The sequence below is a fragment of the Gnatocerus cornutus genome, chromosome 4, assembly GCF_029298725.1.
Source record: "Gnatocerus cornutus isolate USDA-ARS CGAHR chromosome 4, icGnaCorn1.1, whole genome shotgun sequence".
Classification (NCBI taxonomy): Eukaryota; Metazoa; Arthropoda; class Insecta; order Coleoptera; family Tenebrionidae; genus Gnatocerus; species Gnatocerus cornutus.
In genome coordinates this window covers 1220817-1248333 of record NC_142236.1, presented here as the reverse complement: position 1 = coordinate 1248333, position 27517 = coordinate 1220817, and the positions used below count along the sequence as shown (strand labels likewise).

General features: G+C 41.0%; 2 protein-coding genes across 10 annotated transcripts in view; both read left to right on the top strand.

The window, feature by feature from the left end:
• Positions 1 to 24970, top strand: part of rols (zinc-RING finger and ankyrin repeat domain-containing protein rolling pebbles) — a 53856-nt gene extending 28886 nt beyond the window's left edge. For 3 of the 8 annotated variants that reach the window (XM_088034792.1, XM_088034790.1, XM_088034795.1), the window contains 9 exons: positions 15956 to 16141; positions 17962 to 18098; positions 19778 to 19991; positions 20121 to 20249; positions 20507 to 21076; positions 21128 to 23311; positions 23366 to 23717; positions 23770 to 23965; positions 24011 to 24970. In XM_088034792.1, the coding sequence (XP_087890918.1) occupies positions 15956 to 16141; positions 17962 to 18098; positions 19778 to 19991; positions 20121 to 20249; positions 20507 to 21076; positions 21128 to 23311; positions 23366 to 23717; positions 23770 to 23965; positions 24011 to 24295 (4253 nt within the window). In that variant the 3' untranslated portion in view covers positions 24296 to 24970. Of the gene's footprint in view, positions 1 to 1294; positions 1388 to 2396; positions 2524 to 9273; positions 9321 to 15955; positions 16142 to 17961; positions 18099 to 19777; positions 19992 to 20120; positions 20250 to 20506; positions 21077 to 21127; positions 23312 to 23365; positions 23718 to 23769; positions 23966 to 24010 lie in introns of those variants that run through there. The other 5 variants (XM_088034793.1, XM_088034796.1, XM_088034798.1 and 2 more) reach the window with 5 other exon arrangements.
• Positions 24971 to 27151: 2181 nt separating this feature from the next.
• The window catches only part of LOC148175741 (uncharacterized), a 39658-nt gene continuing 39292 nt past the window's right edge, over positions 27152 to 27517 (top strand). The window contains exon 1 of one of the 2 annotated variants that reach the window (XM_088034134.1): positions 27152 to 27288. In XM_088034134.1, coding sequence (XP_087890260.1) covers positions 27245 to 27288 — 44 coding nt within the window. In that variant the 5' untranslated portion in view covers positions 27152 to 27244. The remainder of the gene's footprint in view (positions 27289 to 27517) is intronic. The other variant, XM_088034133.1, reaches the window with a different exon arrangement.

Below are 27517 nucleotides of genomic sequence, written 5' to 3'. Positions count from 1 at the left end.
TAACACACACGCTCTTGCGCTTATTTACACATATGTTGCACCATTGAATAAATATCACATCAATGGTCTGACGAATAGTCATGCTTGGAGTTTTATTCCGAAGCGCGCGGATCTGGAAATTGGAGAAAGCGAACTCGTGTTGCGTAAGGACCTGGACGGACTCCATTTTTGGAACCGAGGCTACGGAGGAAAATACTTCTCGAAAATGGTCTACGCCTGAATCCCCTGATTTTCTTGTGTTTTCGTCAAACTTCTCCTTATTTCCTTGTGATTTCGTCTAAATTCTCCTGATTTCCTTGTGATTTCGCCCAACTTCCCCTTATTTCCTTGTTATTTCGTAAAACTTCCCCTGAATTCCTTGTGATTTCGTCCACTTCTTCTCATTGTTTGTGATGTCGTCTAAATTTCCTTAATTTCCTTGTTATTTCGTTCAACTTCCTCTTATTTCCTTGTGATTTCGTGCAACTTCCCCTTATTTCCTTGTGATCTCGTCTAACTGCCCCTGATTTTCTTGTAATTGTATCTAACTTCTCCTGATTTCCTATTGATTGCCCCTGATTTTCTAGTGATATCCTAACGATTTCCCCTGATTTCCGAAGACTAACACACCGATTTCCCAGGGTTAACCCCTCGGAGGAATTCAACGCTTCTATTCCCAGATCATTACCATCTTTCCGGCCGTCAAGAGTTTGGTTCTCATATCCCCACAATTAACTGTAATTATTGGAGTTTTTCGTCTGTAATCAACCGTTTTATACGTGATAAAAAGGCTCGGCGCGGTGCCGATGACATTTCATTCCCATGAATAGAGGCCGCTGAGAAACCTATAAAACTCCTAAGCTGGTGCTTTGGCATTTGGACAGGTCCAAGTTCTGGAAAAACTTTTGATTGGATTATCATTTGGAGATCACAAAAGCCTCCGAGGAATTTAAAAAATCTGGAATTCCATAGATCTAGACAATCTAAAACTCGCAATCTGTTTGTTCAAGATAAAGGATTTCAGACAATCAATTTGAGAACTGCAACTCTTTATAATAAAATTTTGGAGTTGGTCACTCCAGCGGTCCGCAGCCTCCTCTCCAAGGCCGTTTTCCGCGTCCATCTTCTAATCTTAGTCCAGACACGCTAAACATAAACCTCCGAGCTCGGAGTTATGATGACGAAGCCCGCAATTTAACTGCCTCGTTCACTTCGCCGAGCAACCGACCGCCAGTTTTCATTCAGTTATGGTCCGAGAAGGTTGTATTCGAGTTCGGCGTCGCTTTCTCGACACCGAAAAACGTGGGAATGCTACTTGTTTGTGAGTGGGACCCATATGTGCCTTTCGAACAAATTTAGTGAAGTTTAGTGTACTTCCTGTGGATATAGTTGCGTGATTTCGTTTGATGTAAGTTGGAGTTCGCTTTGTCACTAATTCTAGAGTTTGCTGCGAATTAACTGGACGAGGGTGCATTAACGGTTAATGGACGCTTCCTTCGGGGAAGGTGGAGGTGTCAGGTAGATGACGAAAATGTGAAATTCTCACAATCAGTCGCGTTATCTTTCTATTTGTTTTTCCCAGAATGCAATATCCAGGCGCCGCATTGTTGATAAACTGAATATTAATCCCAACCCGCTTGATGATCGTGTAATTGCGTTGTCTGATTATGAAAGATCTCTATCTGAATGCTAGTAATAAATATTCATAACGAATATCTCCGGAATAAAACGCCACTTAAAATAATGGTACGAAATCTTGTTTCGACATTAGAGACGACATTCTTGTAATTAATATTAGGAAGGACACTTCTAAGGTCTTTGTCCCTCGACGGAAGATCTCAATAGAGGAAAAAGAGGATCTCTATTACCACCGTGACAATGGTCTTCATTGTTGGACGGAATTTCAGTCATTCAGTAGCACAACTTGTCTTGAGAGCCGCTTCTATTTGGCTACTAGAAACAAGCGGTTACGTTTTTACGACTGCTCTAAATTATTTCGCGAGTTTTTGACGGTGGATAAACGTGGGAACTGGGGAATTAAAAAGCGGAAAATTTGTAACGTTTCAAATGGAATTTGCGATAGAATAATCAGATCTTTGCTTGTCGCTTCAGGTTTTGGACTCTTTTATTGACTAGGGCTTTCTGTTTTCTCCGATTCTTCAGGTCTTTTAGTTCCGCACGACTCCTTCCACTTTCTCCCAGATTTCTGAATTCACGACTCGCAGACTTTTTGATCTCCAAAGTTTTCTATCGAGACATTTTAATTCTGCATGCTCAGCTTTTCGGGTTCCCCGAATTCCTCCACCTCGCTGTTTCTCCTGTAATATGCAGAAAGTATGGAGAAACCGCAGTCAGCTAATTATTCGCATCCTCCAGTTCCTTCGCAGCAGACAGTTTACAATAGCAACTCGGTGCTAAAGCTCGTGTATGTGTAGTTCAGTGCCCTGTCTTGCCATGAAACCCGATCTAGAGGACCATTAGCCACCATGACGAGTCAAGTGCACCAGACTAGACCAGGAAGTGGTCACAGCTTGAGTGTTCTAGGTGAGTTTGTAACGTCGAAAATTCACTTTCGTGTTGTTCTTCGGACCCGTTACACAATGTCGGCGCCAAGCGGCAATAATTCCTCGTTTTATCTGCGAAATAATTATTCTATTGACCTTGCAAGCTGGCACAGGTCAAGTGCAAATTAATATTTTAGGACGTTTCTCGGAATGAATGGGATTGCGTCATTGTAATGTTAGATTACTTCCCGAGTGTGTAAACATAATTTTGTCGCGATCGACAAAAATAGGAAGTGAGCGCGAAGGTTAAAGTCGACAATGACCGGAAAAAATTCGGAGTTCGTTCATCGAATGGGTCAAACCTTGAATTGACAAAAGTGGAACGAAACGTTGTCATTATTGCGATTTGAACGTGCTATTAATAATTTTCAGTCACGAATCGCCGCAACGCCAAGGCTACGTTTCCCATATTTTACAGGTAAAAATGGTGATGTAACAGGTTATTACCTGCGGGCTCGCTATTTGTAAACTATAACAGGTGAGCTGCAAAATTTCAGGTCAATCCAACAATTAACAACGAGCGCTATAGAAATCTTCTCCACTCCTTGGTGTGTGGCGCGCTCGTTCCGTTTCCTGAAATTTATGCTCTTTTCGAAAAGCGTCGTTCTAAATCAGTTTCAGAGCAACGAAGCGGATCGTGTAAATTCTGAAATCTAACTCACAAATCATATCAAAGGAAAAGAAGTAGGTCTAGTGTGAGCACGAGAAACAAGGTTGGTTCTATGTCGTGTATTTGCTCGGGAATGAATTGGTTTGCTTGTTAAACAACTTTGATGAGGTATTAGTGATAAGATTCGAGAATGCAATAGACACAGATACTTGACAGATGTGTAACATTCGGAGAAGACGCGGCCGTAAATTGCAATAAATCGACTAATTAGGACGGCGGTTTACAGCCCTCGGAAAATCAAAGAGATGTCCTTGTTTGGATGGTAATTTGTTCTAGTTTGAGCGATGAAATTCGAAACATCTCGTTTTATACAGTTCCGAGATTCACTTTCATACTGTCGCTGAAAGGGTTTTTTAGGAGACCAATCGGTGCCTTCGTGCGGAACTAATCCTCCAATTGCCTGGCTGTTGGAACAATAAAAAATCTTTAACGGGTTTGGTTACAGGTATTTAAACACTTGCAAGACGCGGAAATCGCCGCCTTTTCAACCTGGTGGATCTCTTACAAAAGTTTTCAAGTTCCATTGAGATTCTTCGTCCTTAGGGGGCTTTCAGTTTCTTTGTTTCCGAGATTCTTCAAGGTTCGAGGCTCATAAACTTTCCAGGAGTTTCTGGGGATTCTTCCAAACATTTTCAGCATCATTTGAGGGGATTTTAGGGCTAATCCTTCAAGCTCCTTTTTCCAGATTTCGCCGGAATTCTTCCGGCTTCTTCGCGCGCATATTTGGCACCGCCGATCCTCCAAGCATCGCCACATTTAGCATATTTACAAGATCACAGGTGTGTTTCGCTCTAATTAAAAAACGAGTGGCTCTACATTTTTCCTTTCGTCTCGCGAAGGTTGAATTCGTTATGGGCCTGTTTTTACCTTGTCCGCCAATTAAAATCGGGTACCATTTTCCAACGACTACCACATTACACAATTATGATGTAGTTCTACTGGAATTTTGCGTTTTTGTCAGCATTTTTAGCTCACGAAGGAAATGGAGGAATGTCGCAATCGCCTACCATCAACATTGTAATTTGTTCCAGTGATAAAACAGGCGTCGTGATAAGGAAACAAATTAATTCTCTTTTTTCACCGCGATAAAATAGTAATGTCTCCATTACAAGCAGTCGGCGCCTGTCGGCAAAAATCATCAGCAACGTTTCCTCGTTTCAACAAAATTGTGATAACGCGTGTTTGTTGTCAGAAGGTTATCTTATCTCACGTTCGATGCTGTTCGAGTCGACGATTTTTTGGCGTCTGATCAGACTGTTTGAAAGCAATTAAAGTCCATAAAAACGGCAAGTAAACACTGGTAAAACGTGCCGTCCTGATCAAACGATTTCTGTTTGTCGCAAACAACCAAAGTTGAAGTTGTTTGAGCCTTTAGACCATTTCGTCGTTAAATATTTGTCCATTGACGAGGTGTTCTTGCATGTTATGATCAAAAGAGCCAACATATGCTTGTAATGAATGAACAAAAGCAGGACTAATAACCATTGGAAGTGGCAGAGTAGACTGACCGGTCTTGGCTAAGTAGTATTGTATGTCCGTATATGTCTCGGCCGGCGATAATAATATTCCGTAATTACTGGCTGCCTAGCACCGGATAATGACGGTGCATCCGGCGAGCTAAACTCACGAAAGCCACGTTAATCGAAAGTTCCAAAGACAATAGCAGCGAGCCAACCAATTAATTACAGTCTGCGACACTGAAAATTAGTACCCACAACCAGTTTCGTGCAAGAGCAATTTTTCAAAATCCTTCAACATTCATCAGGATTTTTTCTGTTCGCACGTTTGCAAGGCAATAAATACATGGAACAGGGTTCACTTCGTTCATGTTGTCGGTCATGAATGAACAACGTTGAGATATGAATTAAATGCAGAACGAATGGACGTGGGCGATGTGAAAATTTCAATTTTATTAGTGTTGACTCGAGTACTTTAAGACTACGACATGGGAGAAAATGGGATGCGGCACTGGGAGGTTATTTATGAATGGGTCGTTTGGAGGCGAGTACGTGTGTTTGCATTCTCATTAAAAATTATGCTGGGCTCCAAGTGCGATGCCAACTTGAAGAGACAATACGTCCGAGTTTGCTTTTCTTATTGAGTTCGTTAGAGGCTCTATTTTTACGCGGGGGCAAGGACATTGCCGATTTATTGAACGCTGGAGCCGCACAAAGGCGCGAAATCCGACTTTATGAGCAGAGCCTCGAGTTATCAAGGGGGATTACGCGTGACTTTAGGGGTTTAAATTTTTGGCCTCGAAAGTTCTCCGCTAAATTCTGCGTGAAATGAGCGAAAATAATGCAAGTTTGCCTCAAAAATAGGCGAAATATCGACCGTACAAATTTGACATTTTCAAAAAAATCCAATTTTCGACTTTCGGAAAATTTTAGAACGATTTCTAAGCTAAAAAATCGCGGGAAAAACGATTCCGAAAAGGGTTTCTTAATATTTGGCTTAATTCTAGAGATATCGGGTAAAATCGTTTTTGGCCTCATGAATTGTAAACGTCAAATTAACATTCAATTGACATCTTCGGAAACACTAGGTTTACAAGCGCCCTGGACGTTTACACACCAAAGTGGAATCTACCTAAATTCTTATCTCAATTAAGACAATATTTCTATTTTTAAAGTAATATTAAAACGTTTTTTATACAGTGCCATCTTGTGTACTTTTTGTGCACCAACTACAAAATTGACAGAATTGACAGATGATGAAATTTACAAATGTCAGATGTGACAGTTCTCATGAATTTTGAAAAACCCAATTAACGGCTACGCCGTCGCGCTTCAAACTGATTTCGCGCTGTAAAATGTAAGTTACCACACGCGACTGTAAATAACTATTTCGAACCTCCAAAATTTTGGCCCTCTGGCGACTACCCAAAATTTCAAACTCGGTTATTTATTGACCGACGAGAAAAATAAGGGTATTTTTGGATTCAGCGTGAAATTCTGCGTAAAATGAGCCCATGCTGCTTAAATTTCCGGGATTCTAGGATAATAAATTCTGCAAGATTTTGGGAACAATTCTCAACGAGAGAACACAGTCGATAAATTCTCGTCATTTTACCGTTTTTCCATAACCGTTTGCAAATAGGTGCAACTGTCGCAACTAGAACCCTGGAGGCTCTCTATCGACCAACTGTCGTCTCACACTGCGTTAAATGAACCATAATACCAACATGAAAAATTCAAGTCACCAAAAGTCGCGTCTAAAAATAGCACAGCGTCATCTACCACCTGTTGTCACTTTGAAAATTTATTTTCCATCCAAATCCACCTTATTTGCGCTGAAAAGGCAGACCCAACATGGGTGCAAAGCCGATTATGCCTTCCTTTATTTGTTAAGGACTGTTTTCATATATCTGGTGTCAGCACTCGTGCATTTTGTTTATAAATCCCCCAACTTTTTTCACAGAGATTCTCTGTGTAAACTTGTAAAACGACCTTTCCGTCTCTGTTCAAATTATTCAAACAAACATCATTTTATTACCGACTTCCGTCACTTAACCCTTCTAGGTGGCCTCCAAAAACCGTAAATATGCAAATTCGTGTCCAATATTTGAAATGAAACGTAAAGATGGATTGGGGCCGCCGTTCACAAATTGGAACTAATTAACATAATTAATAGTTACATGTCTAATTTAACGATACGCGATGCATCAAACGCCGGAATTTATTCGACCACCCCGTGTATGAAATATGCAGTAAATCATGGCGACTTGTAAAAGGACCCAATCGAAGTGGGATCCTTTTGAATGTGTTAAGCGCGTAATTAATGTGAGCTTCACATTCAATACATTAGCGTGATTCACACACTTTGGGTCGTAAATTACGTTCTTTGTGATACAGGGTTGTAAAGAAATTTTATGGTTTAATATACTTTTATTCGCGTCCAGACTTTCAATTTATTTCGCGCTACTCGATAGGAGAGATTAAAGTCATATCTCGCAAAAAACACAATGGATTCTGAGAAAAGTAGCGGGGCGAATGTCGCCCCTTGTGGCACACCAGCGAACATGACGGCAGTTGCATAGAAAATTAATGATATTCCATACCAAATCGATCTCTTTTGACCCCGACCCTTTTTGATTTGGCTGAAAGTTTTTCTTCTTTTTCTACCCTATGAAAAACAGTTCTCACAATTTTTTCAAATTTTTGTTCTCAACCCAAAAAAGTTATGAATTTTTCCAAAAAATAGTTATAACTTTTTCGAAAATTAACTTATAGGGACTTTTTTTTTTCAAAAATGCCCCTTAATGAGTTTAAAGACGAGGAAGGGTTAATCGCGTGTCCAAAAGCTGCACTTCCGTGATGGAAGAGTCGACTTCCGGCGCACGATGCTATCAATTTCGAGCGTATTGTTGGGTAGAGGTCATGCTAATATTGTAACGGTTTCGAAACCTTGGCTCGGGGTGTCGTGGCTTGACCTTGTTGAGGGCATCTCCAGGTCCCAACCACTCCCGGAGCCCACTCAAGACACCCACAGCCTGCCCACGTTCACACCTGTTAAGCCGGCAAGACAGTTACCTCGCCTATCGACTCATTAATACAACTACTGACTTTCGATGTTTAAGATGCGGCACTTGGAGAGACAAATGGAAATTGGATATGCCTTATTTGGGCTCTCTCGAAAAATCTTTAGACAGTAGCATCGTTTATTATGACAGCCGATAACGTCCAACTCTCTTTTAACAACCGTATTAAAATGACCAATTAGTTTAGTGTTTGATTTTATTGCCATTGGTGATGGATTTATACAAGGTGTTGCTTTATTTACGGATAAACACCACTTAGCTTCTAAATATAAACGTTTTATCGGCGGCAGAAGGGGGCTATTCTCGGATAAAAAAGGGCGTCTATCCGTAATTGATTTTTTCTGTAACACAATGCCCGTGTCAACTGTCTTTGAGCGCGGAAACGGTAATTGGTGTCTGATCACAAAAACCTTCCGAACGCAAGAAAAGTACCGTACGAAGTACCTATATATCATATTGGTAATTACAACTTCTTACAGATTCTATTAAAATATAAACCAGAAAATGATGGCGCTGGCGTGTTGTCTATTAAATCAAGAAAAATCGAATCTAGTAATGGGACTTTTTATGCATATGTCTTAACACGCTGCTAATTGGGTAAGAAAACCGATAACTGTTTTGCAACGCCAGATATTTGTGTAAAGACCTGTTAAAGAGCGCAAACTTGTTTCCGTGAAGTGCAGCAATTTTAACAAATCATGCAATTAGTAAAAGTGCACAGAGGCGAGATTACCAACGATTGGAATTTATTTCCCGAAATTTATCGGAGCTTTTATCGTCTAAAATGGAGTCCTTCATAGTCCAGTCTTCATTTTATTTTTCTAAACAAATTTTCAAAAGTCTTCATCGATAGGTGTTATGATTATCCCCAAAATGGTACATTTTAGTCTCCATCACCGTCTTGACACTTAACAATTAATTAACAGAGTTAGAAGTCTTCATGTTTTTTTGGGTATTTTTTGTTCATTTTGAGATTAAGAATTCCTAAAATTTGTCTTGTTTGACCTACAATTTTGCAATTTAAGACAGTTAATAAGCAACTTTGACTAACCTCCCCAAATTTGATTGCTGTGGCGTTAAAAGTATCACAGTTACACCCCTTAATATTGTTTTTCAAAATTTTTTGGTTTATCCCTAAAATAAAAAATTCCAAAACTTTTTGCAATTTGGCACAATTAATAAGATAGTCTGAATTAGTGACTTCCCCAAATTGAGTTGACGTGGCGTAGAAATTACTAGAATTGGAGCTTTTTAAATTTGTGTGTCTATTTTGCCCGGACTATTAGGCCTCGCTTCTGCAATGATGAATTCCTTTTTTATTTCCATAATAAATTGCCCCCATTTAAAACGAGCTTAGTTCGAAATTCATGGTAATCAAAAGCATTGCCCACGGTTTACGTGCACCATAAACCCCCTATCGTTTTATGACTGTCATTTAAAATAACTGGACCATTCAAGACTCGTTTATTTTATGGTTTTTTTAAAAAAATCCCACTTAATTCATATTTTTTTTGTTACAGGTATGTGGTTATTAACAATTCCAAATAACCCCGCGTCTTTCTAATGGGTGAGTTAATCAAAACTAATTAAAATGGAGAGATTCTCACGTTGGTCGCTTTATTAAAATCTCCAATTACACGGAAATTTTGTCAGTTTTCGACCCGACCGACACAAAGAACGAAGAAATTGATCGTGCACATCGTACGAAAAGATAATAAAAATTAATGATCTGAAACAACAGTTTTAGCTACAAGGTATACAAATAAAGCGGATTTACAACTTCATCAGTTTCGTTTGGAACTGCTGAAATAAACAAAGTGGTGTCGTGACCGAGAATTTTTAGTGTGGGGAAATTTGTATTCATCACTTTCAACAAGAAATTTCAATTGCAATAAACTTGAGCTGCGGACAGAGGAGCCGTCACGTAGAAGATGCTAATGGAAAGTACTATTTCACGATGGAGAAATTCGCGAGTTACTTCTTTGGACCGTTTTTCAATGAAATTGACCCAAATCTTAAGTCTCCACACGTGTTTGGGGAGCACGTGTGCTGGATGGTGGCATCTGGAGCAACCCCAGCACATCGGGGTTGTTTTTTTGTGGGTACAAAAAGCAGACTGTTGACGTGAGGCGATGACGAAAAAATTTATGGCCGAGATATGTAAACCCCAGCAGGATTCTTCGAGAGCTTCCGCTGCACTTATTTAACGGTCTGCTGCATTGAAATTACCACTGCGTAAAAACCGTAATTTTCGTGCTCGAATTCTTTTCTTTTATCTCAATCGAGTCGTGATTACCAAATTCGCGCTTTTTCTCTCGTTCCATCTTCCGCTCCCTTGAAGAACTTTCCGTTCCTGAACGAGGGCAATCTGACCTCGATAATCCGTTCACTCTGGCAAACCTCGTCCATCACAGTCACCTGCATTGCCTGCTGCCTCACCTCCTGGGGCTCGGGGCCACGGCAGCGCCAAGCTGACTGCTGCAGATTTAAATGTTAGAAGTTAATAGTTCATCGGCGTCACGCGTATTGTGAAAGGTACACTTCCCCGAAAAGATTGATTTCGATTAAATTGATTCCGAGGTATTTTAATTGGATAATGGAAACTAGAAACTATGATTATTTACTCCGTTTTCGTCGTAATTGTGATGAGGATTTTCCCATAGAGACGCGCCGACAACGTTCTTAATTGTTTGAGAGGATGAAAAAGTGAAAAAGTGCCCTCTGGGACTTGTTTTTTCAGTGAGAAGAGTCGGTTGACGTGTTTCTGGGCACCGATTAGATAATTCAACGAAAGAGCGACATTCCTCTAGATGAATAAAACTTTCAGAAACTCGATGAATGAGTAAACTCCAATATTGACTCACGCCCAGTTGTTTAAACGTTTGCTCAACATAATTACTCAATTTAGTTTGTTTTTCTGTATTTAAAGAATTGGTACACGTGGAAATTTTGTAATTTTTTTCTGGTACCGCTACGGCAACAAAACTGTAGTTTCAAGAGTCTTTAACCTTTCACACTCATTTCAATTTTTTTCACATTTTCTCCCGTTTATTTACACAAGTGTCTACTTTTAATTAATTCATCTTTGTCATCGTGAATCATCACTTAATTTTTCTCGATTCCATCTTTATGCAAATCGAGTGAAATTAGGACACGTCAATACGTTTGGGGGTTTCACCGAACCGTCTCGTGCAGTAAATAATTGCACATTAGAAGCCATCTCTATTACCATACCTCGTTAATGGCAAATGCGGTACTTAATTGTTGCCTTTTATGTGAAGACTTTGCCGACAAAAAATAACGTTATTAAATCACTGCTTGTGATCATTCCGTGCAATTAAGCGTTTCAGAAATGCGTACCGGTTGACTTCAGGTTATGACCCCATAAATTCTCATTTTACTACATATTTCAGAGATTTATAGGGCCGCTGACGTCACCGCGAAATTTGGGTTGCCTACTCCTCCGCCAAAAATGGTAGTCGTTGTTGACACACTTGAAAACTACTCCGAGGACATCGGAAAACGATTAATATTCATCGGGTCTGATGTAATCGTCGCGCTCGCCGCTCTTCCGGAGGTTTGAAGATGGCCGATGATAAAAAACGCATTTGCATAGTGAAGGCTAATTAAATGATCCGTTAGAATGCAACTGAAAGGGGAAAAATGACTTATAATATTGTCGAGAGAAATTATGGGCTCGTGGCTCGAACATGGGAGATGTTGCAAGTGACGCTGTTATGATAAGGAAAAGGTTGCTGGAAAGTAGGCCGACTTGTGGGAAGATTCTTCAATACGCGGTTTTGAAGTTTCAAAAGCGGTGAAGGGACTCTTCAGGGGTTATTACACCTCAAAAATAGCATATACCTGACTTCCCCTAATTTCTGAATGATTTTTTTGTGATTTCGTCCTTGTTATTATTGTCTTGTAATGTCATCTAACTTCCCCTGTTTCTTTTTTGATTTTGTCCAACCTCCCCTTATTTCCTTGTGATTTCGTCCAACCTCTCCTTCTTTTCTTGTGATTTCGTCCAACCTCTCCTTATTTCCTTGTAATTCCGTCTAACTTCCCCTAATTTCCTTCTGATTTTGTCCAACCTCTCCTTATTTCCTTGTGATTTCGTCTTTTCGTCTAACGTCCCCTGATACTCTTGTGATTTTGTTTAAATTCCCCTGAAAATTCCTCTGATTTCCGTGTGATTTCGTCCAACTTCCCCTTATTTCCTTCTGATCTTGTCTAACTTCTCCTGATTTTCTTGCGATTTTGTCTAAACTCCCCTAATTTTCTAGTGATTTCATATTGATTTCCTAACGATTTCCTCTGATTTCCTTAGACTGATACATTGATTTCCCAGACCCCTAGACACTCTTGTTGTAAAAGATTGCAGGTCGTGATTATTTAGTCTTCGACTTCTCATACATTGATTTCCCAGACCCCTAGACACTCTTGTTGTAAAAGATTGCAGGTCGTGATTATTTAGTCTTCGACTTCTCACATTCTCAAAGAAACTGATAACTAGAGAATCTAATCGCGCCATTCGTTGAGACTGATAATAAAAGTGAAGACAATACGCGCACATGCAAATATTAGCATTAATTTCCATAAAATTAACTTTTTCACGTTCATGCGGAAGTCATAACAAATTTAAATATAATTGTACAATCGCGTAAACTTTTTATTAAACTTCCTCGTCATATCAGAGAATCTAGTAATATTTAAATTTGCGTTATTACCACACATATAAAATATTTCTTTGTCGCGGCATGCAAATGAAACTTATAAACAAAGCTCGTCTGACCTCAGACTATTTTAGATAAAGATCCCGCGATCGTAAAACTAAAATGTCAACAGGTGTGAAATTGACTCCTCATTAGTCAAAGCCGAGCACTCATAAATCAGGTCATAAAGTCAATTTCACCCTATAACCACGTCGTGATAAAACCCGATAAAAATCCGAACCTGTTTCCACGCTTCTTCCCTTATTTTTCCCAGCGCAAATTTCATTATGAATTATGAGTGTAACCTTGTTACTGACCTGGGTCATTTTAATTTTCACATGACCTACGCAACCTCTGCATTTTTGCGATGAAGTTGACGTAATAAAATTTATTGTTATTGTTAGACAGTGCGGCTATTGTCTCGAATGTTAAATTAAGAAGGGAAATTCGACGCAGTTTTCTTGGGATCGAAACGCAGGTGTTCGCATTACTATGCAAATCGCTCAAGAAACAGTTTGATTACTTGTGTAACTAGTAAAAGTACCCATCGATGACCTTTCGACACGAATTAATTAAACTCGCCCATTTTAATTACCATGCAATGAAATTGAAAGCGTGTTGACGTTCTTGACGTTTGCTTTGGTCTATTTAGAAAGAAACTTTCTATGGCGGAGATTTTTACTTTCATTGATTTTTAGTCCAATATCGAGTTGGTAATTTATAGCATCCTGTGGCATATTTCCTTTAGAAAGGATAATAATTACAATTATTATGATTTATTTTGTTCTAGGCTAAAGGGAGCAATAATTATAATTTATTGATTTATAACATAATAAACATCACCTGGCATATCAGGACCTGTGGAAAAAACCGTCCAAAAGGTCACGAATAGCATTTAACCTAATTCTCGCTAATTAAATTTCCTCTATCGAACGGTAAATTATTATTGCAGAGGATGTGGTCTGATTTTCTTTGAGCCTTTATGATACGGTCCTCGCTCCATTAGCAATTTTCTTCCCTAATATTCTTATGATTTTGACCAACCTCCCCTTATTTCCTTGTAATCTCGTCTAACTTCCCCTGATTTTCTTGTGATTTTGTCTAACTTCCCATAATTTCCGTGTGAATTTCGTCTAACCTCTCCTTATTTCCTTGTAATTTCGTCTAACTTCCCCTGATTTCCTTGTGATTTCGTCTGATTGCCTATCGATTTCCTGATGTCCTAATGATTTCCCCTTATTTTCTAGTGATTTCTTATCGATTTCCTACAGATTTCCCCTGACTTCCTAAGCCAGATACACTGATTTCCCAGGGAAATTAACCCCTCGAGACTCTTGTTGCAAAAGATTGCAGGTCGTGATTCTTTAGTCTTCGACTTCTCACATTCTCAAAGAAACCGATAAATTTTCTTTTTCAATAAGCGCTTGCCAGCAGCCGGTGGCTTTTCTTCATCCACAAAGTGGAGTTAATTGCGCCTAGATAAGCGCTGGGGCTCAAGATTAGCTTAATTAGTTGGGTCATTTACCGAGCAGAAATTCGTATTTAGCAAAATCAGATACTGGAAGTTGTGCAACTGTGACGACGAGATAAAAGAATGTCATTTTTGGCATTCAACGCGAGCACGGCTGTTGTAAATACATGTAAAGGTTATTAGTTCAAGGAACATCAAAAGCGCATTATTATAATGAAGTACCTTTATCTGACGTACGGTACTTTCAGCTTTTTCCAAATGCAGAAAAGGAACAAAAATCGCAATTAATTACTGCCAGGGAACACGGTTGGTATTTAAAGTTAAAAGTGCTTAAAAACGGTCATATATTATGTTAAGTGCTTTTGTAATGTTGAATTTATGTCAACTAAATTTTCAATAAATTCTTGATTACCGTAATCTTGGAACGGTCGGTTTGATACGGTTGAATTGCGATTTCTTTTCGTTTCTCTAGAGATTAATTCCGAGCAAGAAAAAAAACACACGTAATGCGGAAATGCAATATTAACGAATCTCCCGGACTTTTTAGAAAGTCCACAAAACCAGTCCGTAATCCTCCTAACACAATAATCTGAAAATAATTGCGTCTCGAAATGATCCTCCATCCCCACATTATATAACGCGCTTACAAAAATGCAAGTCATAATAAAGTGTGCTCGTTAATGCTACATGCTCTTCGATAATCCCACCAAAGTCCAACCTAAATCACTTTTATTGTAAGTGTGAAGACGTAAATTGAAGATTACGGTACTAAAGCTGTTGTTGAAATTATAAAAAACGAACAAATTGATCGGCAAAACAGCGTGCACTATTGCCGAGCACGCCGACTTTCACTGCTCCACTAATTTCAAATTTAATAAAAAGCGTAATTGGCGGATGACTTGCACCCAGTGGCGACAGTCAGAAAGCAGAACAAGAAGTAGTGCTACCAGGCTTGGGGGCACAAATTAAAAAAATTGATCACTTCCCCACCGTACAGGGATGATCGGGGGATGGAGTGCACCCCAAAGAAGAACAAAAAATGAAGAAGCAACAGAATGGGGGGGCTGGTTCTAAGGAGATGACCCAAGAACTCGCAATGAAGAGTGAAACAAATGAAGTGAGGGCAAAAAAGACCACCGGAAGTGGAGAAAAACGTGTCTGGACGGCCAACCCAACCTAATTTCTCTTGTTTGTTTGAAAATATTTAAAAATAATAACAAGAAAAGCTCGCAGCTTTCGCGCGCCTGGGAAGTATGCAACCAACCGAGCACGACGTTTTCTGTGGTTAATTCAAGTGGAAATAAACGTTTTGAGCCGAATTTTTGCGTCATTTTGCGCAATAAATAAATGTGTAAACTTACCCGACAATCAGGGGGCCTCTGGGTCATTGCTCTTTGGGGCACCGCTCCTCTCTGGGGTTCCATCGGGCGTCACGACGGCACTTCTGTTTTTGTCCACTTTTCGTCCACAGCACTCACCACCACTAACCAGACCTGAAAGTGAAAGTTTTAGTCATAATCACCACAAACACCACCACGAAACCGCCCCCAAAGACTACTTGCGCCCCCCGAGCGCTTGTGTTATCCGGACAAATTTTGAGGTTAAGAACAGGTGCAAATACGGAATTACGGTGGAAAATCGGTTTGACTACACACAATGGGGGCTTTTCCGGTGGAAAACTAACAAAATGAGGAAAACTAACGTGTTTACAAACGCGGCGTCACTTTGGAAAATTCGGAAGTACCAACCTAGGGGCGCTAAAAGCACCAACACGAAGATAGCCGATGGTGGTCGAAGGTGCAAAACGCGGTCTTTTTGAACGTGGCCGTGGCGTTTTAAAATTTCTTAATTTGATTAGTGGCTAATCTGCGATCGAAATGCATCCCGACAGGTGAGAATAACGTTTTTACGAGGCCGCGCGGTTAACGGGACCCTTTTATTAACTGAAATGAACGGCTATAATAATTCCAGGTCGGTGTTTATTGGCCATATCTGACTGATTGAATTTTATTGCAGATCTGGCAGCCATCAGAAGGCTACTGGATACCGAGAACACTACAGGGACCTGTCCGAGTTGCGATATGCCGTTTGATAAGGGCAAGAAACGAAGACTTATCGATAATTGCGGCCATGAACGATGTTATTCTTGCATGTTCACGAATGAGGCTTGTCCTTTGTGCAGTTTGGACGCTCCCATCCATGGTAAGACACGGCGCAATTCCAGAAGAGCCTAAAATCGGAGCGATGGGAACCGAGAAGCGAGCTGTCAATCAAACTGATGTTATCTTCATGGCGATCGACAGCTCGCATTACGGTTCTAAAGTGAGCTTTTCAAGCGCGAATCAATTACACAAACCGTTAAATTAGTAAGTGAAGAAGACATGAGAAGGGTGATCTTGGAGATTGTTAACTTTCCGACCCACCTGCAAGACACTATTAATAAATGCTTGCGTTAATAACTGGACATTGGCTAAAATATGACCAACACGAAAATATAAATATACAAGTATGAATACAAGGTAGCTTCGTGTAACGCAAGAATTTCAGACCCCCTGGGAGGATTCTCGTATTTATGTACTGAACCTCCTGGTGGTTATGTGAAATTAAAAGGCTCCAAGTGAAAAAATGTGTAAAAATTCAATTTCTGAAGACGGGAGAGTCCGTTTTTATTGGAGGCCCACCGCCGAGTTGCGAAAGTTTGATTTATTTCCAAATTGCATTTCAAATTTTTACCTACCTTAAACATAAAAATTTATAAAATCCGACTCCGTTGTTCCATCATTTTGAAATTTGGTGAACAGAATAAATATGTTACAAGTAGCAACCTCCCCAAATTTGATTGCTGTGGCACCAACACAACCAAATTACAATTTTTTTTATAGAATTTTTAAACTTTTTTGAAGTACCCTGAAATAAAAATTTCTAAAATCGGACTCTGTTGTTTTACAATTTTGAAATTTGCTGCACTTAATAAATGAGTTATGTGTAGCAACCTTTCTAAATTTCATCGCTGTGGCACCAACACAACCAAAGCTACAATTTTTTTATGGATTTTTTTAACTACCCTGAAATACAAATTTGTAAAATCCGACTATGGTGTTTCATCATTTTGAAATTTAGTACCCTGAATAAATATGTTCCAAGCAGCAACCACCCCAAATTTGATCGCCGTGGCACCAACATAACCAAAGATACAATTTTTTTTTTATAAAATTTTGAAATTTTTTTTAATTACTCTAAAAATGAAAATTCTTAAAATCCGACTTTGTTGTTCTACAATTTTGAAATTTGGTACAGTTAACAAACAAGTCAAGAATGCCAACAAATTTCATTGCTGTGATACCAAAACAACAAAAGATGCAATTTTTTTTATAAAATTTTGATTTTTTTTTAATTACTTTTAAAATAAAAATTTCTAAAATCGGACTCTCTTGCTATACAATTTTGAAATTTGCTGCAGTTAATAAATGAGTTTTGTATAGCAACCTCTCAAAATTTCTTCGCTGTGGCACCAACACAACAAAAGCTACAATTACAAAACACTGAAAAATTAATCTTCCATTTTCATTATCCATGTCGAAACCTTTGTCCCATGATCCCAATGACTGAATTTCGCAACAAATCCACTTCAATAACGAGAACCAACGCAAGATCCTTCAATTATCTCGACTCTACCATTGATAGACATTGATTTGTGGCGTAGAAAGTTCCAAATGATGTAATAATTAAACCGATTTTTACGATCTGTTTGTTGAAAATAATTGATCTCTGTTAAAATCGAATTAATTATCATTTTTCAAGTTGCCAAATAGCTACCGAAATCGACGAGCGACCATTCATAACTCTTGACTTGTTAATACGAAAGGAGGGGCTTCCACTCTAATTCTAGCCTTCGCCGGCGATTCCTATCAGTGACAAGAATTTGCGAATGATCGCGTAATTACCGCGATAACTCACTGGTGGTTTTTGACCGCGAATTTCGATTAATTTCCTTCTATTTAACTAATCGATGATTTCCATAGACACACCTCGCCAACTAGGCTGCATGGGTCTTCGAGGCTCCGAGATCACACTGTATGGAGAGAGTCCCGTGGAAAAAGACAGAATCCAGCCCAGGACTAAAGTGAAGACCAACGGGCACTTTACCACGTTCATGCAGGTAAGCGCGATTCCAGTCCTTCCGCCTTCTGTTTAATTACGACGTGCTGTATAATTTCGATTCGGAAAAATGCACCGACATTTAACAGTCTTGTATGGCATGGACGGCGTGACGGAACTAATGAATTATTTATACTTTTTCGGTGTTAAAACGTGTGTTTTGGAATGGGAGACGTTTTGTTGTCATTCTTGGGTCTATAATGAGAGTGTCGTTTGGCTAAAATTAAACTCGTTGCCGCCTAGTCTAATGTCGTTGCACGGGGTGGTAATTAATAATAATTAAAGGTAATTAAGTGGGAGATGGAAGGATCGGATCTCCACCCCTTTCTTGGTAGGAAAATGGAGAATGGCATTAGAAGACAAAGAAGAATTCGCTGATTGGCTGGCGTTATCTTTATCGCAGTAGTTTTTCTGTCAAAAAACGCAGCGAAAGAACCAATTCGATCGCAACAAATTTAACAAATTTAAAGAGAATCTAAAGAAAATCTAAGTAGAGAATTTAGAATCTTTAAGAAAAATAGAAGGAACGAAAACTTAAAGGCCGGTTTACAGAATTTTCCAATCCAAGTAAAAATTTAAAGAAACTCAACGAGGATGTGAAGAAGAAACAAAGATAATCTAAATTCCACAGAATGTCCAGAAACTCTAAGCAGAATTTCAAGAAAATTAAATGAGATCTGAAAATCGTAAGGATCTAAAAGAAATTAGAGAATCTTAAAAAACTCTAAAGCGAAAATCAGCAGTTTCTATTTATCGAGACGTTCCAATAACAATAGAGATTATTTAAGGGAAATCCGATGAGAATCTAAAAAAATCTAAATTGATGAAATGTGTAAAAGAATTTGAATAATGGAAGTAAAATCTAAAAAATATGTAAATCTAGAGACTCTCAACGGAATCTAATGAGAATTTGAGAAATCGTCAGACTTTTGTTTAAATTTGGTGACACAACTAGCTCCTTGTCGTGCTGATTTTGTCTACAAGAGGTGTGAAATCCACGTCTTATTAACGCTAATTGTAATTATTACATCTCCTTCAATAAAGAGACCAAAGTTGAGACCATTAATGTGAATAATGCATCGCGCACAATTACTAATACCTCGTTTGAGCTGTTCATAATTATTAACTTTTCTTAAGCTAACGCGGCGTGATTAATAATCCAATCCGTCTTATTTTCTTTGTGCGCTGATTGATTAATTAAATCCTGATAACCGGAAGCGCGTTTTTGAGCACTTTCCAACAATGCCGGGGCATTTATATCAACCAGGAACACATTTCCGAGAGTATCAGTGGTCGATTAATCATCTTTTCAAGCATATTGGAAAATATCCAGACTACAGAGACCAGTGTCACCGGTATTAAATCATGACTTTCTTTTACAAGACTGCAATTTACGATAATAGCTGGTAGACTATTTATGACATCGCATATAATTAGCTACCTGCTGTGCGATGCCTATTATCGAAATAAAATATAAACTTTAACAAGTTACAAATCCACGGTTATTGATGGATAGCGGAAACGCCGATCAGAAGTTTTATTAACGTCAGATCTCGAGGGAATAAAGCAGGCAGGATTCACGTCCAGCGCATTTTTCTTATCAATTACAACGCGATAAAACAAAACTGGGAGATTACTGGAATTCCGGGAATGCTGACATCATTACGCATTTATTTCTAGGGTCGCCAGGACTTGTCCGCGTCCGGAGTGGAGTTGGGGCACCCGGAGAAGCTCCCCAAGACACGACCCTCCAACCCCCGCCAAGGAGTGATGACGCAGAGTTGTCCAACCCCGCCGCAGACTCGCCGCAAGTTCTTCTTGAGCCCCAAAGCACTTCGCAGTCCGTTTTCTCAGCGAAATTCAAGACAGCCTCCGGTGGACTCGGCGTCATCCGGTAAGTTTGAGGGCGTCACGTGGGCAATATCCGTTCGTGGCGCGACATTAGATGTGGGATGCTAAAAATACTAGTCTGTCTGGAGGGGTGACAATGGGAAAGGAGACACTTTACTGTACTTTTCTGCAGCCGCCATGACGTCGTCGACCACGTCCAACGAGGGCCGCCACTGGCCGAGCGTCGTTTTGGGAAAAATCCGGTCTTTGTGGTCGGCAGGAACTTCCGGTCCCAGTGCCGGACTGAACCAACTTGTGGCAGGCAGGGGTCAAAATGACTTAACGCATGATGTGTCACAGTTTTTTTTTTAGTTAGCTCCGCATGACTTAGCACAGTTTTTTGTTTAGCACCATTTTTAACCCGTGTGCTAATCACACATCGCTTCCGTTCCTCCTTTATTTTAATTAAAATGATTGGTGTCATTATTTCCTTTTTTTAATTGCAATTTTTATTTGTCTGCTGAGTGTAATTTAATTGTGCTCACTCCAGGAAGGTGTTTAATTAAACGCAATTTGCAGATGATGAAGGTGGAACTGTTAAGCCGATTTCCAATAAAAAGACCGATAATGATATGTACATGAGACTTGGACTGCTACTGGGAGACGGTGCTCGAAGAACCAAGCGAATCCAAGGAAGGAGCAGTCATGAGTCGTGCTCGTCTCTTGCGAGTTACGACGCCGCCGCCATGTTATCCACGAACACGAGTCCGGTTTCCACCTTGACTGGCAGCTCGGAGGACCAACACCGCATCAACCCCAGCTCTGATAGCGTCGGCTCCCTCATCTCCATGTCCATGTCGGGACAGAGCAACTGCAGTTCCAGCCCAGTCAGCAGGAGGCACAGCGTCACCACGAGCCAATCGGGCCACGGCGATGATCTCCACATGTTCCGCAACAGAAGAACATGCATCAGGCGCTCGGCTCGTTCTGGCACCATCAAAGGACCCGTGGACCCCAAAATACGCTTCGCGCAGTACCGCGCGCCCCAACTAACCCTCAAGCCGCTGTTCTTCGAAGTGCCGCTGCAAGAACCCGACCCGCTCTTCCTCGGCAGGCACTGGTTGATCAAGGAAGTGGAGGACATAGTTGGTAAGCTCCTCCTGGCTCGCTAATTCCGTCTTCTCACCTCTTTGTTATTAGGTTCGTCGAGCCCTGGCGTCCTCCTGACTGGTAACCCCGGAACGGGGAAGACCGCGCTCATCCTCCAGCTCGTGGAGCACAGTTGCTTCGGCCGCAGAAAATCGGTGCACTCACCCGAGCGCTCCATCAGCCCCCAAAGCATCTACTATCAGATTGACATGATCTCCGAACGCTTGAAACCGCTCGCCAACAGCGTAGTCGCCTACCATTTCTGCCAAGCCGACAATAACAACACGTGTCTTGTACCTGACTTCATCCATTCGATCGCTGCTCAGTTGTGCCAAGCGCCACAGCTCTCCGGGTACAGAGACCACCTCCTCGGCGAGCCGCACTTGCAATCCGCGCTCTCCCTCAAAGAGTGCATCACGAACCCCGATGCCGCTCTAACTCGCGGGATCCTGGAGCCTCTGGCTAGCTTAAGACGCGTCGGGAAACTCGAGAATCTCAACTGTGTTATCCTAGTGGACGCGCTGTGCGAAGCGGAGTACCACAGACCCGACCATGGAGACACCATCACGTCGTTTTTGGCGCGACACACGCCGAATTTCCCCTCGTGGTTGAAGGTGGTGGCGACGGTCCGCACTCAACTGCAAGAAGTAACGAAGCAGCTGCCGTACACGCGGATTAGTCTCGACAACACCAACTCCAACGAAAACATTACGAAAGACGTGTTGAGCTACGTCAACTTTCGCCTTCAAAACAGTCCGAGCATTCAGAGCAACATCACTTCCTCGACTTCCGGGAAACTCGAGAGCGGAAGTGTGTCTCAACACAAATTCTCGCAGCATTTGTTGAATCTTAGCCACGGGTCCTTCCTCTTCATCAAACTCACTTTGGATCTCATCGAACGCGGACATTTAGTGGCGAAATCGAGCGGGTACAAAGTGTTACCAGTGACTCTAGCCCAGATTTATCTCTTGCATTTCAATTTGAGATTCCCCACAGTGCGTTCCTTTGAGAAAGTCGCCCACATCTTAAGCGTGTGTTTGGCGGCTCTCTACCCTCTGACTCTCCTGGAGATTTACTACTCGGTGAACTCGCTGTTGGTGGACAAGTTTCTGCCATGGAACGAGTTCTTCCAGCGGTTTAAGCTCCTCTCTGGGTTCCTGGTGAAGCGTCTGGACAACACCTACATGTTCTTTCATCCGTCGTTCAGGGAGTGGCTGATTAGACGCGACGACAACGAAAACACCAAGTTCTTGTGTGATTTGAGATCCGGTCATTCCGGAATCGCCTTTAGATTGTCGCGGGTGCAGGCGCCTCTCGACGAAGAGAAGACTTTGGAGTTGGGTCACCACATCCTCAAAGCCCACGTTTATCGGAACATGTCGCCGAGTCTAACAGCGCGCGATCTGCAGGCTTTCTGGGTGTCTGAAAGCTCCGACAACGTCTCCTCCGCCGTGTGTAACCTCCGCAACATGTACAGTCCGAATGTTAAAGTGTCGCGACTTCTTCTGCTAGCTGGAGCGTCACCGAACCACATCACCGACTACCTAGGCAACGCCCCGGTGCTGTGCGTGTATGCCAACGAAGGAATCGTCCCCATGGTGTCGCTCCTCCTCGAATTCGGTGCCGATCTCGAACTTACCAACAGCCAGGGGTCTACAGCTCTGTCGCTGGCAGCCGCCAAAGGACACTGTGATATCGTGCGACACCTCATCGCCGCAGGGGCAAGTCCAGGCCATGCCGACACCGCCGGGTACTGTCCTCTAGTGCACGCTGCAAGAAACGGCTGCTTGAACGTGGTGGGATACCTCCTCGCTTGTGACTGGATCACCAAAACCCCCGAAGACGTGGAACTGGGAGAGGCGGCTCAACAAGCACTGGTGGCTGCCGCCAGTCAAGGCCACGTCGAAATCGTCGAATACCTCCTGGACATGGCGGAGGTCAATGTGGACTCAACCGACAGCATAACCGGAGAAACCGCTCTCACGGTCGCCGCCTCCAACGGTTGTCATGGAGTCTGCACCACGTTGATCGGGCGCGGCGCGAGTTTGTCCGTTTGCAACAAGAAGGACATGGCGCCGCTGTTGTTGGCCGTCAAAGAGGGACATTGGGCGGTGGCCGAACGACTCATCCAGAACCACGCCGCGATTGAACAAAGCGACCATCTCGGGCGCTCGCCGCTGATGCTGGCGGCGTCGGAGGGCCACGTGGGGCTCATCGAACTCTTGCTCAACAAAGGTTTGTTCTTCGGTTCGTTTTACACGGCAGCGTTACTGTTTTTTTTCCTTCCAGGAGCTGAAATCAATAAAGAGGACCGCGAGGGGTTGACTCCTCTCTGTTGGGCTTGCTTGCGCGGAAAGCTCAAAGCGGTGCAATGCTTGATCGAGAGAGGTGTTAATCTGAACCACACTGATAAGACTGGGAGGACTCCTTTGGATCTGGCGGCATTCCAAGGGAGCTCCAACGTTGTTCAATTACTCATTGACAATGGAGCTTTGATTGAACACGTCGACATCAACGGAATGAGGCCGCTGGACCGAGCCATCGGCTGTCGAAACATCCAAGTGGTACAGTGTTTCCTGAAGAAGGGGGCGAAGTTAGGACCAGCCACATGGGCCATGGCTTCAGGCAAACCAGACATACTGTAAGTATTACTTAGTAGTTGAGTCTCTTCTTTATTGCAACGTTACTTGCAGGCTTATCCTCCTGAACAAACTCCTTGAAGACGGCAACACTCTGTACCGCAAAGGAAGACTCCGGGAGGCGGCCCACCGCTACCAATACGCCCTCAAGAAATTCCCCGGTGAAGACCAAGCCGAGCACAACAAACCCTTCCGACAACTCCACATGAACTTCCTTCTCAACTACTCCAGATGCAAGCGAAAACTAAACGTGAGTTTCGCATAGAGAGTTTGCGGAGCTAAACGTGTGTTGCAGGAAACCGAAGAAGCCATGGAGCTAGCGAACGAAGTCCTCACCATGAACCCCGACTCGTACGAAGCGTACTACTCCCGAGCCAAGGCCAAACTCGATCTGAAATTGTACGAGCACGCCTTGTCCGACATGAGAGAAGCCTTGAAATTGGCGCCGCCACAAAACATCGAAGTTAGAAAAGTGCTGGCGCACCTCCGCGACGAAATCACCAACAAGATGGCGTGTCCTTCCGGGAGGATTCTGAATCATCGGGATTTAGCAATGTCCGTCGATACTTTACATGAATAAGATTAGTGCCTTTTTGAACAAGACTGATTTTTGACGAAATTTGTGAATATGTTAGCTTTGTATATAATTTACTATTTGAATTAATTTATTTTTACTGTTATTTTGGGTTCATCTTATCATTCCCATGGATAAAATATCCTGATTGTTGGTTATTTATTTTAATTGATTTTCCTCATTTGTTGAGTTTTACAATGGTGGTAGACTGCTATTATAGTCAACGCTTTAACGAATGCCTTCCAGCGGTTGTAGTGACAACGCGACAATAAACAACACTGCAGACTAAAATGTATAGTTCCTTACGTAATTCGATTAAATTAATTCAATTTGTAACTGTGTTTAAAATATTTATTTATGTTTGAATTGTGTATTGAAATCGATTTCTTGCCAAGCATGTTATTTATTGAATGCAGTATTTTAATATTTATTCCTTCAGCAGTGCAACTGTTTTTTGTAGCCGGCCCCAAATACCGTGTTTATGACTTAATTGAGGTCCTAAGGGACAAGACCACTGCAGTAGTTGATTCTTAAATCTTCTAATTTATGACACATTTGGTGCCGGCAACTGTAATTGTGTGGAAAATGTAACGAGAATGAAACAATAAAGGTGCTACTTATGTTAGAGATCATATTTTATGTCAATGAAGAAAAATATTTGTAATAAAGCTATGAAGAAACGCAGTTTGTTTTCATTTGCGAAATTGGGATCCGATAAGTAAAAATTAATATTCCGACGACGCCGTTTTCTTTACCGTTAGACTTTCTCTTATTAATTTAATTAATTTCCGCACGCAATTTGCATTGAATCCCTCTGAGAACTCGCCATTGTAAATAAACTTTTAACTTTCAAAACGAAAATCTCAAATTTCCCCGCCAAAGAGTCACAAATTACCTCGTTTTTTCAAAAGTTTGTGCGCTGTTGAAACCCGATATTACACTGGCCGACAAAAAAAAAGTTAAAACAGTCGTCTTGATAAAAATGTATGTAATTTTGATCGGAGAACACGATGGTGACCCGGAATTTTTTCCAGGACGTCTAGTTCTTGAAATATGAAAAAACTGCTAATTTGAGTGCAAAAGCATCTAAAATCATATCAAGATAGTGGGGGTAAAATATTATAGAAACTGGTGAAACCGTTTTTGAAAAATAAAGATTTTATGGTAAAATTTCCAGAACTAGATATACATTTTTGTCGTTTTCATTCATCTAACTGTCTGGATGTCTTAGTTATAAATAAAAATAATTTTTTAATAAAGAAAAAAAATATGTAAGGTAAGTTGGGCTAATATGAGACGCGAGGTAAAACCGAACGAGGCTGCATAAAATTTGTAGTGGGCTGCCCACGTTTGAAGTTATCTTTGGCACCTACTCTCTTGCCTGCTAGTTTACCAAAAAGTTCTTTGTGTCAGAATTAATCGTTTCCTTCAGATTGGATTTATATAAATAAGTACATGAAATTAGTAGTAATTTAAGTAACCTTTGTACACATCAAAGTTATGATTCCTTAAATTTAGTTAAAATTGATCCAAATATCTAAATTACAGTTGTCATAGATCACAGTAACAATGAAAAGATTCAAAAACACACTTATTACATTTATTTTTTACTTTTTTTTTTGAACTTTTTTCGGAACATCTTGATACTGACAGTGATAAGCATGATAACAAAAATTTTGTTGCTTTTTTAGCACACCAAATTAACAAAAAAACATTGGATTTTTTTCTATTGTATAATTTTTTTTTCGAAATAAGGTAAGTTGGGGTAAATTTTTTTATGAAAAAATTGACATAGTCATATTTTGAATGTTATCTAATAAATTTTCACATAATTATGAGTATCAGAGTAACAAAAATATATTCAGTTAACCATTTTTGAGATAACTAAACAAAAAAAAAATTGTATTTTTTATATGTTCTATTATCCTGATTATCGATTACCGGGATGACCTTTGCAACAATTAGTCCGAATAATCGAGGTTCTACTGTATCTCAAAAACTGGGGGGTCCCAGAGAATTTTCAAGGTCCATCCTGATTACATAAGAATATCAACATTTTACGCCGCAAACAAAAATCGTGTTGACCAGTGTTATTAAATTAAACGCCGGAATAATCAGACGGCTATAAAATGTGCAAGCCATGGAACTTAATAATCTTATTAAAACATTTTTAATCCAGCAGGATCCGTTACCAGCAGTTGGAAATGCAAATAAACACTTCTTGTACGCGGAGAATAACAAAGTTTAACAACAGGCGTGAGCGTTGTTTTCTTTGTAATGAAAAACAGTGGAGTTTACATTACAGCGCTGCGGTCAACAATGGTTTAATAGAGCGTTGATTGCGATAAAAAGTGGTGAGAAAACCTCCCGGAATTGAACAAACTCCAGAAGTGGGTTATCCAGTCTCTTCTGATTTCCTGCTCGTCTCTTCTTTTCTGCTGGTTGTAATTGCTTGAAATTTCAACTTCTTGACCTCCCGTGTTTATTTCGAGGTCCCGACCGCCTCCCGCTGACGTCAAACTCTTAAATTTCCTCTTTGTCTACCGCTCGATACAGGTAAGCGTCGGCCCCGAAATCCCCAAAGCCCCGCAAACGTCCATTTCCACGTCGAAAACCACGGATTAATTACAAAAACTGGTCATTGCATATAAACAAACATTACCTGTACCGTTACCATAGTCTGCGGCAGCAGCGACCGCCACTTGGAGCGAGACCGCATCACCTTTCTCCATGCCAAAGACAAAGAGAGCCGCTCCGGTGGTGGGAGCTGTTGATACCTGTAGAGTTCAGCGGAGTTACTCCAACAACTGCCAACGGAACGGAAGGTGCAGAAGCTCGCGGTCACAGACGTGAAGTGTGTGTTCGTGCTGGTGGAGTTCTTGTGATTGTTAACGGCGTTTAAATCTCTGGTTTTGTGCGAAAATGCAACCCACTTGAACGGGGAGCGAGATCCACATGTTGGGGAGGATTTTCAGGGTGGACGACATGTTCAAAGGAAGGTTGGTAGCTCTATTTTGAGGTGAATAGCCCCCATGAAAACTCGCGGATTTTCAATCGTTTACATACAAATTGTTATCATTTCGAAGGTCAACAGGAAATCGAACCCACGAGTTATTTAATAACTACGAAAGCACAGGCGAAGCCTGTGCTTTCGTAGCGACACACATCTCCAAATTTTACAGTAAAATTGCGTTACGCATCTGTGAAGGTGCGAAAAACCTAGACTAT